Source organism: Ciconia boyciana, chromosome 5, assembly GCF_034638445.1.
Source record: "Ciconia boyciana chromosome 5, ASM3463844v1, whole genome shotgun sequence".
Lineage (NCBI taxonomy): Eukaryota > Metazoa > Chordata > Aves > Ciconiiformes > Ciconiidae > Ciconia > Ciconia boyciana.
Window position 1 is genome coordinate 60,885,252 of NC_132938.1, and position 13,288 is coordinate 60,898,539.

The 13,288-nt window shown below is 46.4% G+C and overlaps 1 protein-coding gene across 1 annotated transcript; it reads right to left on the minus strand.

The window, feature by feature from the left end:
• Positions 1–2,527: 2,527 nt before the first annotated feature.
• On the minus strand, positions 2,528–13,288 carry SH2D4A (SH2 domain containing 4A). The gene is made up of 9 exons (XM_072862131.1): positions 13,105–13,288; positions 12,159–12,318; positions 11,444–11,603; positions 9,277–9,342; positions 8,726–8,864; positions 6,556–6,772; positions 6,023–6,153; positions 4,945–5,165; positions 2,528–3,419 (listed from the first exon to the last, which is right to left on the minus strand). Exons 1-9 carry the CDS (start codon positions 13,277–13,279, stop codon positions 3,327–3,329), a joined length of 1,362 nt encoding a protein of 453 aa, XP_072718232.1. The 5' UTR covers positions 13,280–13,288; the 3' UTR covers positions 2,528–3,326.

Consider the following 13,288-nt stretch of genomic DNA (forward strand, 5'->3'; position numbering starts at 1 on the left):
ATATTATGCAGTAGGAGGAGACAGGCATGGCTTGTGGAATGCATATGAGAGCTACAGTAACTGAGCTGCTCCAAGGTGATAGTTGTTCCTACCGTCCCACTTAACCTGAATTTGGAACTGGGTGTTGTATATTATGAAAGTTTCATAATCGTAACCTGCCTCAAACCCAGCCTTAACTATTTCCATGATGTTTTTTCATTATCTTCCCCTAGGTTTCCCTAAGCCCTCAGCAACTTAATGTAACTTTGAGATAGTCCGCACTTGTAGAGCAGGGCTAGACCAGATGATCTACAGACGTCCCTTCAAAACTATATTAGTCTCTAATTCTAAGCACTGGGAACCTGTAAATTCAACACTTTTACTTTGGATACCTTAGCAAGCATGTCATCCAACCCCTGTCAGAGTTTCACAAGTTATGTTTTTCAATAGCACCTTTGTGATTCTCTTGCACGTCCTTTTCCACAGAGATGCTGTTCCTCCTGCTGGGAATAATACTGTCTATGCAGTTCCTGTTCCTTGGCTGCAGAAGCCAGTTTGGCAAGAGGTGAGATTGAATCAATGATGGAGAGAGCCAGCCCACAGTCATTGGCCACCTCAGTGATGTGCAGGAGAATCTAATCACAACAGAAGTCTGGCAGGGCTCTTTTAAAGGTGGAGGCTGCACTGATATGAGAGGTGAAGAACATGAGAAAGGGAAGCTGCTGTTAGCTATGTTTCTGTGAGCCAAGGGGAGCTGTAACAGATCTTCCAGACCAGTTAGAAAAAGATGAAATCCAAAGAGAGCAGCCAACAGAATGGTACCTTTTGCCAGGCAGCTCTCTACCTTCCTTGTCCCAGAAATTTCTCAGAATGGCAACTGTCTGGATCTTAGTTGGGGAGGGAATAGAGATCACCCTGTGTAGATAATGAGGTCATATGGGGACTCCTTGCTTTAATTTTTGATGACTGTTGCATGGTCTGGCTAAAGGCATAGAGGCATGGGGCAAAACAAACTGCCGTATCCTTCCAGGTGTCATGATCTCTCCAGCAAGCAATTTTCAAATGTGACTACTCTTGTAATCCTTGCACAGCATCCCTTGAAGAAAGAAGGATTCTACAGAGAAGTTCCCCAAGACAAGCCAGCACCCTTGATTCCCAACCACTGCAAGTCATCCTTGCTCCACAGACTTTCAGGGTAACTAGATTTCAGAGCAACAGAAGAGCCAGTCTTGAGGGCATCTGTTCTGGCAAGGGTGCTTCCTTTGCAGTCAGTGCAGTAATCTAAATGTGTAGGTATAAAACTTCAGGTTTCTTCCCTCACAGCAGACAAGTGAAGTAAAAAACTGAGGCATGATTCTCAAACATGTGGGATAGATGTGAACACTGATAGTGGCTTTCCCTGGGCTCTACTGAGCCAACATTTGCAAATAAGTACTTGTAAAGGTATGTGAAGCTACCAGTCCACTGGTCAGCAGGTCAAACCCTGAGGAGTTCCAGTATACATCTCAGAGCTAAAATTGATCATGTCCTGCATGTCCTGCTGTGTCCATGCCAGTTCAGCCTGCATCTTATTTATGGAAGTTAATTCCCTGCCTCTCAAACTGCCTTTTTTAAAGGAGACTTTGTCCCCTGTCTTTGCCAGCCCATAGGTATACAAAACACTTTGTGATTTTTCTCCAGCAGGACAACAGCTATGGCATGTTCTTCACATGAGAACAGATGCTAACTTTTCTCTAGGATCTCTGGATGACCTTTCATTTTGACCATGTATTTCAAAAGAAACAGTTCATGAAGAGGGAAGGAAGGACTTTTTTCCCTTACAGATAATCTAGCACCCCCTCTCATGACTGATGCAGATTATGCTGAAAATATCTCTTTGATACATGTGATATAGTGCTCAAGAAGCTCCTGAAGTCATTTGCTCTGCCAGAATGTTGTTACTTTCAGAATCTCATTTTACATTAAGGCTTTATCTCTAGCAAGTTAAACCTGCTGTAACTGGAGAGCAGTCATCCCCTCTTTCCTTGTGTGGAAACCACCTATCAGCATAGTTGTAAATTTTAAGACCAGATGATTACAATTTATTTTAATCTGTGTTCTGCAAAACGCAGATCGATATTAGACTGAAGTTTTTGACTGCTTCCTCAAGTTAAGCAGAGTAGCCCTGATCCAACAGAAAGAAGGGAACAGGTAAATAACTGAAACAAGATTGACTCTTGTTCACTATTTGAGGATCACATCTCTGAAAAATGATGTTAGCAGATTCACACCACAACCCTCAGCTGTACAGTTTGTCACGTGCAACAACATGAGGGGATCTGGGTGAGGATTAATTTGTTATGTGATTCTGTCCAGCCTCTCCCCCAATATTCTGAATTATGTATTTAAAGAGCAGTGTAACAGATATGAAAAGAGAACATTATGTTGAAAAAACAAGTTCTATGCTCAAGTTTACACCAGATGCATCTCAGTAATCTGGACACGACTTGCAATAAATAGCTGCATTTTGGAAAACAGCATTCTTTACTGTCAAACACTCTTCTGTAAACTGTACTAATACTGATATAGGCACTGCTTCTTACATTTCTTAGGCTCCGTGCATGTGGTAGTCTTTCATACAAATTCCTGTATCCCTTCTCCTTTCCCTTTCAAAGGGTTCATCCCTCTCTATGCAGAAATACCAGTGTGGGATTTAAATACGGGTTAAAAGAGTGAGGATCTATATTCAGAGGCTAAAGGAGTTAAAAAATGCACTTTTCATGAAAATCCCTCTTCACAGAGAACATCTTTCACTGAAAGGCACTGAGGGTTTGCTTGGATGTTTGGCTTGAACATCCTTGATTCCAAGGGCACAGCATTTTAGAGGATTAAGCTTCACATTATGCAAATTACTATATCAAGACCAATTCACCTCTCCAAGTTGTTTTGTGCCTTCAGGAAGGTATGATCTCATTCAACTGTAGATACTAATCTATTTCCCAGATGGCACACAACCTTGCATTCAAGAACAAAAGGCAGCTCGAATACAGAAGTCCTCCAGGAAATCTGCAAAAACCCACTGAAAATACGTGGCAATATCTCCCTGTTCAACTGAGTGAATCTCATCACCTCATTCACTCCATTGTGCAGGATACATCCAGGTGCTTTGCAGCTTGCTGGGCTGATGCGTCCTTTAACTCAGTTGATACCACAAGCCCACAAGAGCACTTATCCTCCTGCTGCTTTGTTGTGAAGGGTATAAAATAGAGGCACTTGTGGCAACTGTTTCAGGTGAGCATCAGCAGCTCTAGTTTGAAGTTCAGTCTTTGTGAATACAAGCATGGGTCTGCACAGCGAGACCAGGAGGTTCACTCAAAGAGAGAGATGTAATCTGGTTCTTGGTCCTCTTGGCCACACGGGTAAAGCAACAGCTCCTTCCCCAAGGAAGTGATGGGTTCATCCTGTTGATATAGGATATGATTAAACACCACCTTTCAAACAGACCCTACCTATCACAACATCACGGGGTGGACAGCAGTCTCCCTGCCTCTGTTACGGTGTGGACTTGTTAATCCCACTGTGTGATACAGCTCAGTGCCCTGGGGAACTCGGGGATGGACCCCACGTGGCTGACCTCTGTCTTCATAAAACAATGTCTGTGCTCGGTGCAGAAACCCAGTGACACAACTCTGGCAGTTCTTGGAAAAAGCTGTTGCTTATCTCATAGGCAATCGCAGCTTCTATGGCGTGAAATGCTGCCCTGCCTAGAAAGTGCTGGAGCAAGGACTGTGCAGCATGCAGGTAAGCAGGACGGGGTGGTTGTGGACTGTACCCCTGGCTGAGTTTGTGGGAGTGACAAGGGTGGATCCTGGAGTGAGCACATGCCCTCTGCTCAGGCAAGCCCTGTTCTAACATGGAATTCCCTGATAGTACAGTCTCTGCTTCCCATCTTGGTCTCTACCCTAGCAGCAGATGCATGGTGGGAACTTGCCTTCTTTCGTGGTCACCTGGTGGGTGATAAGCAGAACCCACTAGAGCACTTCAGCAGAGTGGGTTCACCCTGCCCATGTCTGCTGTCGTGTAGGGGGTCTGTAGGATTCTTTGCAGACTGTGGGCATGGCTCTATCTTTAATATAGGTATGCACAACAAGGCTTTAAATCCTCTGGCTCCAGCACCAATAGCCGTATAGCTCCTGCTTTCAACAATTTCAGACTGAACTGTGAAACCCATGCAAGAAGCAAGTTCAGGCAGCCCAGGTAGAGCTCCATATAGCAAATTAACATAGATATGTCCCTCACATCCAATTTTGTTTAGCCATGTCTGTATTAGGCTAGGCACTTATTTAAAAGAAACACGGATTTTAAATGAACCTTTAGGAAAAATGATTGTCCTGTCCCTTACAGTAAAGGAATGAACAATCCATCTGGCCCTCCTTGTAGCCCATGTAACTGCAGTCAGTGCTAGTAAACACTGCTGTTATCATTGCAAGAACCTGCCAACATTCTTCCTTCTCTTCTGTTTTTTATCTTTGCTCAGTATCACACCTTGCCTGCTTTGAGATTACAAAGATACCTTGTTCTCTTTCATGCTGAAGCTGGAGGCAAGCAGGATTTTCTGCTTACTCAGCTTGCTGGGACCCCACAACCATGGAGAGAATCGAAAAAAAGGAGTTTGTGTGAATATGCTGTCACATCTCACCTTATCAACATTTCTACTAAATAGCGTGTAAGTAACTTGAGCCCTGTGTGCAAGGTCTTCTTCACACTTGAGGGGGAGTGAGTCAGGTCTGAGATGTTTGAGATGTGTTAGGTCGCCTGAGATGTACCCATCAGGCTGGCATACCCTTCTGGAGCAGCACACAGGATACCCAACAGCAGCTAAAATGGGTCTAGTTACCCACTCTAAAACAACTGAATCTCTTCTTTCTTATTTTGAAGTGCCCTGAGGCAATTAAACAGTTAATGAATGCATTGCTAGCTGTTCACCTTGTGGTAGTCTACAAGGTCAGTCAGCGTTGAGTGTTGTAGCTGGTCCACTCCTAGGAAGCTGTAGGAATCACTGGAGGCGTCAATGAGGAAGTGTTTACATCCTTCCACAGACCGGTAGGAGAGCACGTAGCCTTTGATTTTCTCACTGACCCGTACCAGAAAACTCCCCGGTACTGTTTTATTCAGAAGCTCCTCTGCTTTCTTAGAGGTTAGGATACCTGTTCAAAACCAAAACACAAAACTGAAGGAAGAAAAGCATTTGTGCAGGACTGGACGGAACAGTTCTCACAAGAAATCTGCTTTACCACTCTAAAACCGGTCCGTGGCACTTTCATCCCTTGCATTGTTTTCTTTCCCAGTAGCCCAGGAAGAACAGTACTGCCATTGCTAGTAACAGACCATGGCCACATGCTAACTGTGCTTTATGTTAACTGTTCCAGACTTGGCTGATTATGAATGATAAATGTGCAGGGCTCAAAAGGACAGCTTCTGTGTTATGAGAGAGGGAATGGCAATGCAGTGTGTTGTATGCTGATTCCAGTATAGCAGGGCTGTGCAGACAGTGATCAGAGGTCCTGTCAGAAAGCCATGCAAGCATTGAAAGCCTAGTTACAAGAGGATAATGCTTTCATTGCTGCGGTCTCGGATCAAAGGTGTTTCCAAAGCAAGGGAGAGGGATGGGATCACAATGACCCATTAGCAATGGGACAGAAAGGTGATGGATGATGAGCACATATGGAGGGAGAATGACCTGGGGCCAAGGATGAGTGGGATGAGGTGTGCCCAAATCTCTCTCACCCTGGTCCAAACAGTTACTGGGGTGACCATGCATCCAGTACAGGGAGGCAGGGGTGGCACAGAGGTACAGGGTATTTTGAAGATCTGGCCTCTGTTCTAACACTTTAGCTTGCCCTTTGTCATAATGCTAAAGGAATTTAAACTACATCCATACATATCTAAAATGGAAAACCTAGCCACCTCTGAAAAGCTTCTGGGCCCAGCATGTGGCAGCAGCTGTGTTAGCAGAAACAACTCCTTAAAGAGTTGGGTTGGGGCAGAAACACTCAGGACTCACCGTGGAACCAAGGTGCTATTGTGTCCGTGGTTTTCTGATAGCCAGCTCGGAGAGGGAATTGATGCTCTTTGAACCACTTGATGATGCTTTCTTCAGTGGAATTGGAGATTGTTCTCTGGATTCCCTCTTTCCTGTCAGAAAAGACCATAGTTTGTGCATCGTCCAAATGACAGCTTTAGAGTCCTTGGCAGGACTTACCTTTGTTCAGGATGTTAAGAACAGCCCTAAACAGAAGGCTTACACTAGTGCAGCTGTCAGCAACATTATATGGTTTTCAGTGGACACCTAGCATAGAGGATGTATGCACTCTAGGCTTAGGACACTCTATTAAATAAACCTGTTACCCTCCAGGGGTGAACAAATAAGCCTCATCACACCCTAGGCTGGAATATAGCCTAGGCTCTGTATTTTTCCCTGCGGGGTGTCTCCTCCACGCAAGGAGGAGAGCTAACCATTCCCATCTCAACCATCTCATGCTAGAGCAGAATAATCTAATCCCTTCTCCCCTCCGCAGTGCACAGGGGTTTCCTTACCTAATCACTCTCCCATTTGCCGTCGCAGGAGGTAGAAGTTTAGGCTTGGGGGGGAGAGGCGGATATTGGAGTGGTCGCCGATCTCCTGCTGTGGCACCCTTGGAAATATCTGCCTGCTTCCCTCTGTGGATGCCCTGCAGGGAAAGCCTCCTGTAGTCGTCCCTGGCTTGCCGTGCAAGGGAGCGTCTCTTCTCATCTGCTGCCTTGGATTTCCGCACTGAAACAAAAAAAGAGTCCTGCAGGAGCGAACAGCAGGCAAGTTTTAAGCTTGCTGCCCTTTGGCCATCTTCCTGCTTGATGAAGTGGAAGAATACAGAGGGACCTGGACACGCTGGATCGATGGGCTGGGGCCAATTGTATGAGGTTCAACAAGGCTCAGTGCTGGGTCCTGCACTTGGGCCACAGCAACCCCATGCAACGCTACAGGCTTGGGGAAGAGTGGCTGGAAAGCTGCCTGGGGGAAAAGGACCTGGGGGTGTTGGTTGACAGCCGCCTCAATATGAGCCAGCAGTGTGCCCAGGTGGCCAAGAAAGCCAATGGCATCCTGGCTTGTATCAGAAAGAGTGTGGCCAGCAGGACTAGGGAAGTGATCGTGCCCCTGTACTCGGCACTGGTGAGGCCACACCTCAAATACTGTGTTCAGTTTTGGGCCCCTCACTACAAGAGAGACATTGAGGTGCTGGAGCATGTCCAGAGAAGGGCAACGAAGCTGGTGAAGGGTCTAGAGCACAAGTCTGATGAGGAGCGGCTGAGGGAACTGGGGTTGTTTAGCCTGGAGAAAAGGAGGCTGAGGGGAGACCTTATCGCTCTCTACAACTACCTGAAAGGAGGTTGTAGCGAGGTGGGGGTCGGTCTCTTCTCCCAGGTAACAAGTGATAGGACGAGAGGAAATGGCCTCAAGTTGCGCCAGGGGAGGTTTAGGCTGGATATTAGGAAATTTTACTTCACTGAAAGGGTTATCAAGCATTGGAACAGGCTGCCCAGGGAAGTGGTTGAGTCGCCATCCCTGGAGGTATTTAAAACAGGAAGTACCTGTTTCACAAAATGAAAGACGCATTCAACTGTGAGACCATTTGCCACGTCTCCCATCACTTTTGAGAATCTGCTACTTAACAGGGTCTGGTTTTTATTCCTTCAAGAGATTAAAAATCTGGGTTCTTTCTGGGCACTAGGTCCCTTTGTACTTAGAGACTACTTCATTTTGTTTCAGATGCTGACTCCTGGTTCAGACACAGATTTCTCTAGTGCCTTTCATGTGAGCTGGCAGAGAGGGAGGGCATATGGAATAAAAGCTGCTGAAATGACCCGAAATCAATACTTTGAAGGATTTGAAAGTGCTGATCATTTTTGGAGGGCGGGGGGGAGTCTTGCTGAAACCGTTATGGAAAGTGGAGAACTTGGCTGGATATTTTTTTTTGCTGTAAAACTGCCTTGATTGTCTAGGCCCAGCTCATCCTGCAGGAGTCTGTAGGAGTAACCAGTGCTCTGGTCGGTCTGAGTTAGGGTACTTCTTTCCTTGCTTTTGTAATCAACTTCAGATTTTTATCAGTAAGAAAAATAAAACCCCTGGCCTGAAGTGGAAACAATTGGTAGTACAGCATTGCCATCTACTGAGCAGCAGGGGAGGAACTGGGAAAAATAAATGCATCAGGTTGTCCTTCAGGAAGGATTTGGCAGCAGTGATGGATGCTACTGCAAGTCTCATACTGTTTGCTGTTTTCCTTTCCATCGCTGGGATTCATTACATGAGTCAGTGCAGCAGGACTCTGCTTAGGTGGGATCATGCTTGGATGACAGGAAAGCCCTTTTTAGTTAGTCCCTGTCACCCATTACACTTGTCCTCAAGAGCAATGGTTACTGCAAAGTCCTACAAAAGGCCAGTTTCTAGTTTAAAATTAATTATCCTGGCTATACTCATGTGGTTCCTATTCATTGCTTGTTTTAATATAGTATCTGAAGGAAAAACTTTCTATTTCCTCGCCCAGCTCTCGTCTCAATGCTGTGTGGACTCAGAAATACTTCTGATAATGCAGCACTGTATTTCTTGGCAGTACTCTCCACCCACTGATGGATTATGCAGTTCCAGTGTGGCAGAAGGAGGATTGAAATGACCCCACAGAGCCCTAGGATTTCTCAAGCCCCATAGGAGAATGTCATCCTAAGATCTTACAGGATTCCTGCCATTCAGGCTCATTCTCATCCGATTTCTGCAGCATCCTCTGGCTCTCTGAGCTGGGGTGGCTCTGTGGTATTGCCTCCTGGGGGGCTGTGGTCTCTTCTCCTGAACTTCTCCTCTGTGCTTCCTTCGTCTGTGAAAGAAACAGCATGTTCAGCTTTGTCCCAGGCTAGTTCTAACCCCGCTTTTTAGCTAGCCTTGAAATACTGGGAACTCCATTCTTTATTGTGAATCCCTCCAATTGCAACAACATACAGACCCTCTGTCTTTACTGCAGGTGACAACAGAGGAAGTAAGGGAAAACAGTCTGCCAGAAATCACCAGGAGCATCTCCCTGTGCTGCTCCCCAGTCTGCCAGCCTGGCCTGCTTTGTATCACCTCCAAAGCATCATACCGTACATGAGGAGCATGGCAACACTCAATCAAACTGATCCAAGAAGTGAGGACGTTCTTGGGTCAGATGAGGCTCTGAGGCTGACTGGGACTCTAGCATAAAGTCTGGGCCCCACTCAATGTGTTAGGAGCATCCTAGGTTGCTACTTTACCTGTTGAAAGCCATGCTTCCTCACATAGCAGTCTGCCAGCATCTGGTGAACATCTCTGGTTTCCCTCTGGGCAGAGGAAAAGAGCAGTGAGAAATAAATGCGGTGTTAGGACCATTGCTCTTTTTTTGAGCAATAGGTGTTTAATGCAGAAGCAGTGATGTGACATTTACGCTAACAAATTTTGCCAGCCTTCTCTGATAAACATTGGGTTTTTTCCATCATATTAGGCCTAATATGCCACAGGAGGAGAACTCAGGGGTGTCAGGACTGTCATAAGCATGCCTAGGTTTGCTAAGCAAGGCTCCCAAGTGTTCCCAGGGAGCAGTCCCTTCCCTCCCTCCCTCTAAAGCAAGACCTAGCAGAACCTGCTGTCCACAGCTTTGCCTGCCTGTGCTTGTTTGCTGCTGTGGCTGGGGTACTGCAAACCCCTGCTTGTCAAACTGACCCAACTAGCTGCATATCTCATTTTCACTCTTCCCTGCAAACCAGTCTAGCGAACCTGGCAGCAGTCGCTAGCTGAGACCTGCCTTTGAAGATGAACAGTTAGACTTGTCTTTGGGCAAACACCCACCCACCTTCCCGTCAGACCCAAACTGCCTCCCACGGCACAGTGAGTAATGAGTTAACTGTACTATGCTGCTTACCAAGGACACGCTTTGTTTTATCTCCATCACCTACTTGGCTAATATTTAATATGAACACGGCTTTCCAATTTCCCTCTCCTTGACAGGAAACTAGGAACTTCAAATGTGTGTTAAGGAGCTTGTTTTCTTAAATCAGTCCCCCGTCCCCTGCAGCAGACAAAGCACAATGCCCGGATCCCTCAGGTTAAATAGGAACTAGATCTCAAAGCACTTCAACCAGGGAGGTGAGAAAAAGCCCCTCTCCAGGCCTAGAAAAGGCAACAGGGGTCTTTGGTCTGGATCCCTCCTTTTAATAGCAAAAGCCCCAGAAACCAGGGAAAAATTACTAATAATATAATAACAGAAAACAAAAGTAAAACATACAAACACCCCCCTCTCTATTTCCATGTGCAAGACTTTGAAAGGGGTTTAGATTTTTTTTTTTTTGTGGTAGTGGGAGTTTTGGTTTGGGGTTTTTTGGTTTTTTTGGTTTGTTGGGGTTTTTTTTATTAGCTGTGACTAATAGCTGCCTTTGAAAAGAAAACAAAAATCTCCCACATAGTTGCTCAACTTCAGCAAACAGTGCTAAGAAAAATCCCGTGTGACTCAGAGGCTTTTGATAAAGGAGACAGCCATTCCAAACTCCCTTCAGTATTTTGGTAGAAGCAGGAGAGGCGCTTTGCCAAAACCCAACCTTCAGTTAGCATGCTTTTTATACTAAAATATGGAGTGGCTGTATAATAAAAGAATATACACTCATACAAGTTAGCAGCAAAAGGCTGAATGAAAACTCTGCTGAATGGCATTGGTCTTCTCCCATTAAATTGGCAGAGTGTTCTGTTCCTTCTGTTCAGCTTTGGTTGCATGCCTAGTTAATTTACCTTATCTTTTTCTCAGTTCTCTGCAAATGGCTTTCTGTAGCCAGTTATAAAGTAGAAATGTATTTACTGCTGGAGAAAAATATTTCTGTAACAAAACACCACAGCAAAGCAGCCACTGTAGTTACTGCATTTGGAGTTGTCCTGTGCTGTCAAGGTCATAAGCTATTTTCTAACTATTTTAGAAGACAAAAAAAAAAAAGAACAATCTAAAACATGCATGTCAGAGGATTCTGGCAAAATCATCTTCATCTGTTATTTTATACAAGTAGATGATGTGTTTGAGGGCTGTGGCCTTGTATGTACAGATCCTGGGAGAGCCTCCCTGGTCTTGCCCCAAAAGCCATCCAAACCAGCCACAGAGCAGGAGCGAAAGTGCTGTGACCCTTGTTTTACCCACGGAGAATGGAAGCAAAGGAATCCAGAGTAACTTATCTGTCGGTACAGAGCAGATCTATCCCAGCTGAGAATAGCACTCGGACCTCCCGAGTCCTAAGGAAGGATGTAACAGCATGGCTTCTTCTCTGACTACAGAAGAAAAGCCTTAACAGTTAGCTGGCTTTATTTCTTCTTCAAATTTCTATTTATGGCAACCAGGATTTGCTGCACTTCCTAGATCTCAAAGGACATGTTTCTGATAGCTATGGAGAAAAGGGGGAAAACTACCTTTGCGAGCTCCTGGATTTTCCCTGTTGTAGCAGCAGCAGTTTTTCTCCCACTTTCCTTCTTTTCCTGCACAGTGCTTTTTTTATTCCTGTGGAGATCTGTCTCACCCAGGACTCCTGGTTGTGGATGTAGAGACCGTGTTACAGAAGAGTCAGTCTCTCTGAAAGACAAGAGAGAGAGGACTTAGGAACCCGAGGGAGTTGCTTTCTGCTCTCTGAACATCTTGCGAGGAAGCTGCACATGAGCAGAGCCGGGCTGCAATGAAGTGACGTGCGTGCAGACAGCTATCATATCTCCAAATCAGGTAGGTGGAATAATTAAATTAATTACTCATGGTGAGTAAGAGTCGTCCTGCTGTACACGGGCACCTGTCGATGAATCAGTGCTATCCAAACTCATCACCTGCTGCAACAACAGAGTTATCATTTCCTGTGGTCTGCAGAGGGTACCGTGCAGGAGCCCTATCACAGGAGGCTCTATGAGCCGGGGCAAGCCTCAGGCTGGAGCTGGTCCCTGCCAGCATTGTGTGTACTCACAGAAAGCCAGCACTTTTTGCTGCGCCTTCACCTGCGCCTTCGCCTGCGCTTTTTGCCTGCAAGTCAAGTATGACAGCGGTAACCACAGCCCCTACAGAGAAGACTCCAGCCTCTGGGTCCCTAGAAATGCCTTCTCCTCCGTGTCTGCCCACCAAGTCCTCCAGCTGAAGGGTGCTTACCTGCCCTCCTTGCCTTGCTCTCTCGCTAACCGCTTTGCCCTTTGTGCCTGGATCTCTTCACAGATGGCCGCGTACGATTTATCTGAAGGATGCTCGCCCATCACCCAGACCCAGACATCATTGTCAGCGCCCAGCTTCCATGTCACCGACTTCCCGTTGGCTGGAAAAGAAGCAGCTCTTTGGCAAACGCTGTTTGCTCAGCGGCTCTGTGCAGGGCCTGTGTCCCGCGTGCTGTGCCCTCCTGGCTGCTGCCGGTGGCAGAGCCTCTCCAAAAGCAGCTGTACATGGGGAAAGCTCGTCAGGGACACAGCACACACCTCCCATTTCGTTTCACGGTACTGAAGCCGGGTCAGTGAAAGAGGCATGTCTGAGTCTGGGGGCCAGGGATAAGACTCACCACTGTTTCCTTTCTTGCTTTAACTCCTTGCTGCTGCCCTCCCCAAACTGTGTGAGGGTGAACTACCTGCAAACAGATCACACAGGGGAGAGCTGGGAGAAGAGTGCTATCTTCCTAGCAGCCGGCATGCTGTGTAATCCTGGCAAGGGGACTTCAGGTCTAAAGGCACAATGGGAAGCCCCCTGCACATCTGGTGCCCCAGGACAGACGTTCAAGTCCATGGTTATTTTATAGACAGATTCAGAGGCCCCATTTAGTGGGAAACTTAATGAGATGCATCTCCTGGGGGCAAGTAAGCCCTGTCTTCCCAGCTAGGGGAGTTGAGCAATTTGGTCAAGGACAGCGTCTGGGCCAGGGAGTAAAACCATTGCATGCCTGGCCAAAACTACCCCATTGCAGGTGAGTTTAGTTATGGTTTGGAAATACGGCTATGATATGTCCCTGGGAGAAGAAATTACTCTAAGGACACATTACCTCCTATTTCTAGGGAGCAGTTGACTTGGCCAGATCTGTGCCAGAGGGGGAAGCAGCCGGCAGGCAGAAACTTACCTTTTCTTGGCAGTGGCTTCTTTGCTGAAGCCTTGTCCGCAGCAGCTTCTCTTTCCTCCCACCGTCTGATCTGTTCCTGCCTCATCTTGAAGAAGAGGATCTGCTTCTGCTCCTCGCTGAGTTCTGCCAGCAGGTCAGGATCGATGTACATGTCCGATAATATCTGTTTCAGCATGGCTGCAGG

Excerpts from the sequence above, each read along its gene's own strand:
- SH2D4A (XM_072862131.1), bottom strand. The coding sequence starts at position 13,279 with ATGCTGAAACAGATATTATCGGACATGTACATCGATCCTGACCTGCTG. Across the intron at positions 8,865-9,276 it reads GGAAGCATGGCTTTCAACAG|ACGAAGGAAGCACAGAGGAG; the intron begins GTAAAGTAGCAA and ends TTTCTTTCACAG. Across the intron at positions 6,773-8,725 it reads GCCTGAATGGCAGGAATCCT|TGCGGAAATCCAAGGCAGCA; the intron begins GTAAGATCTTAG and ends TTTTTGTTTCAG.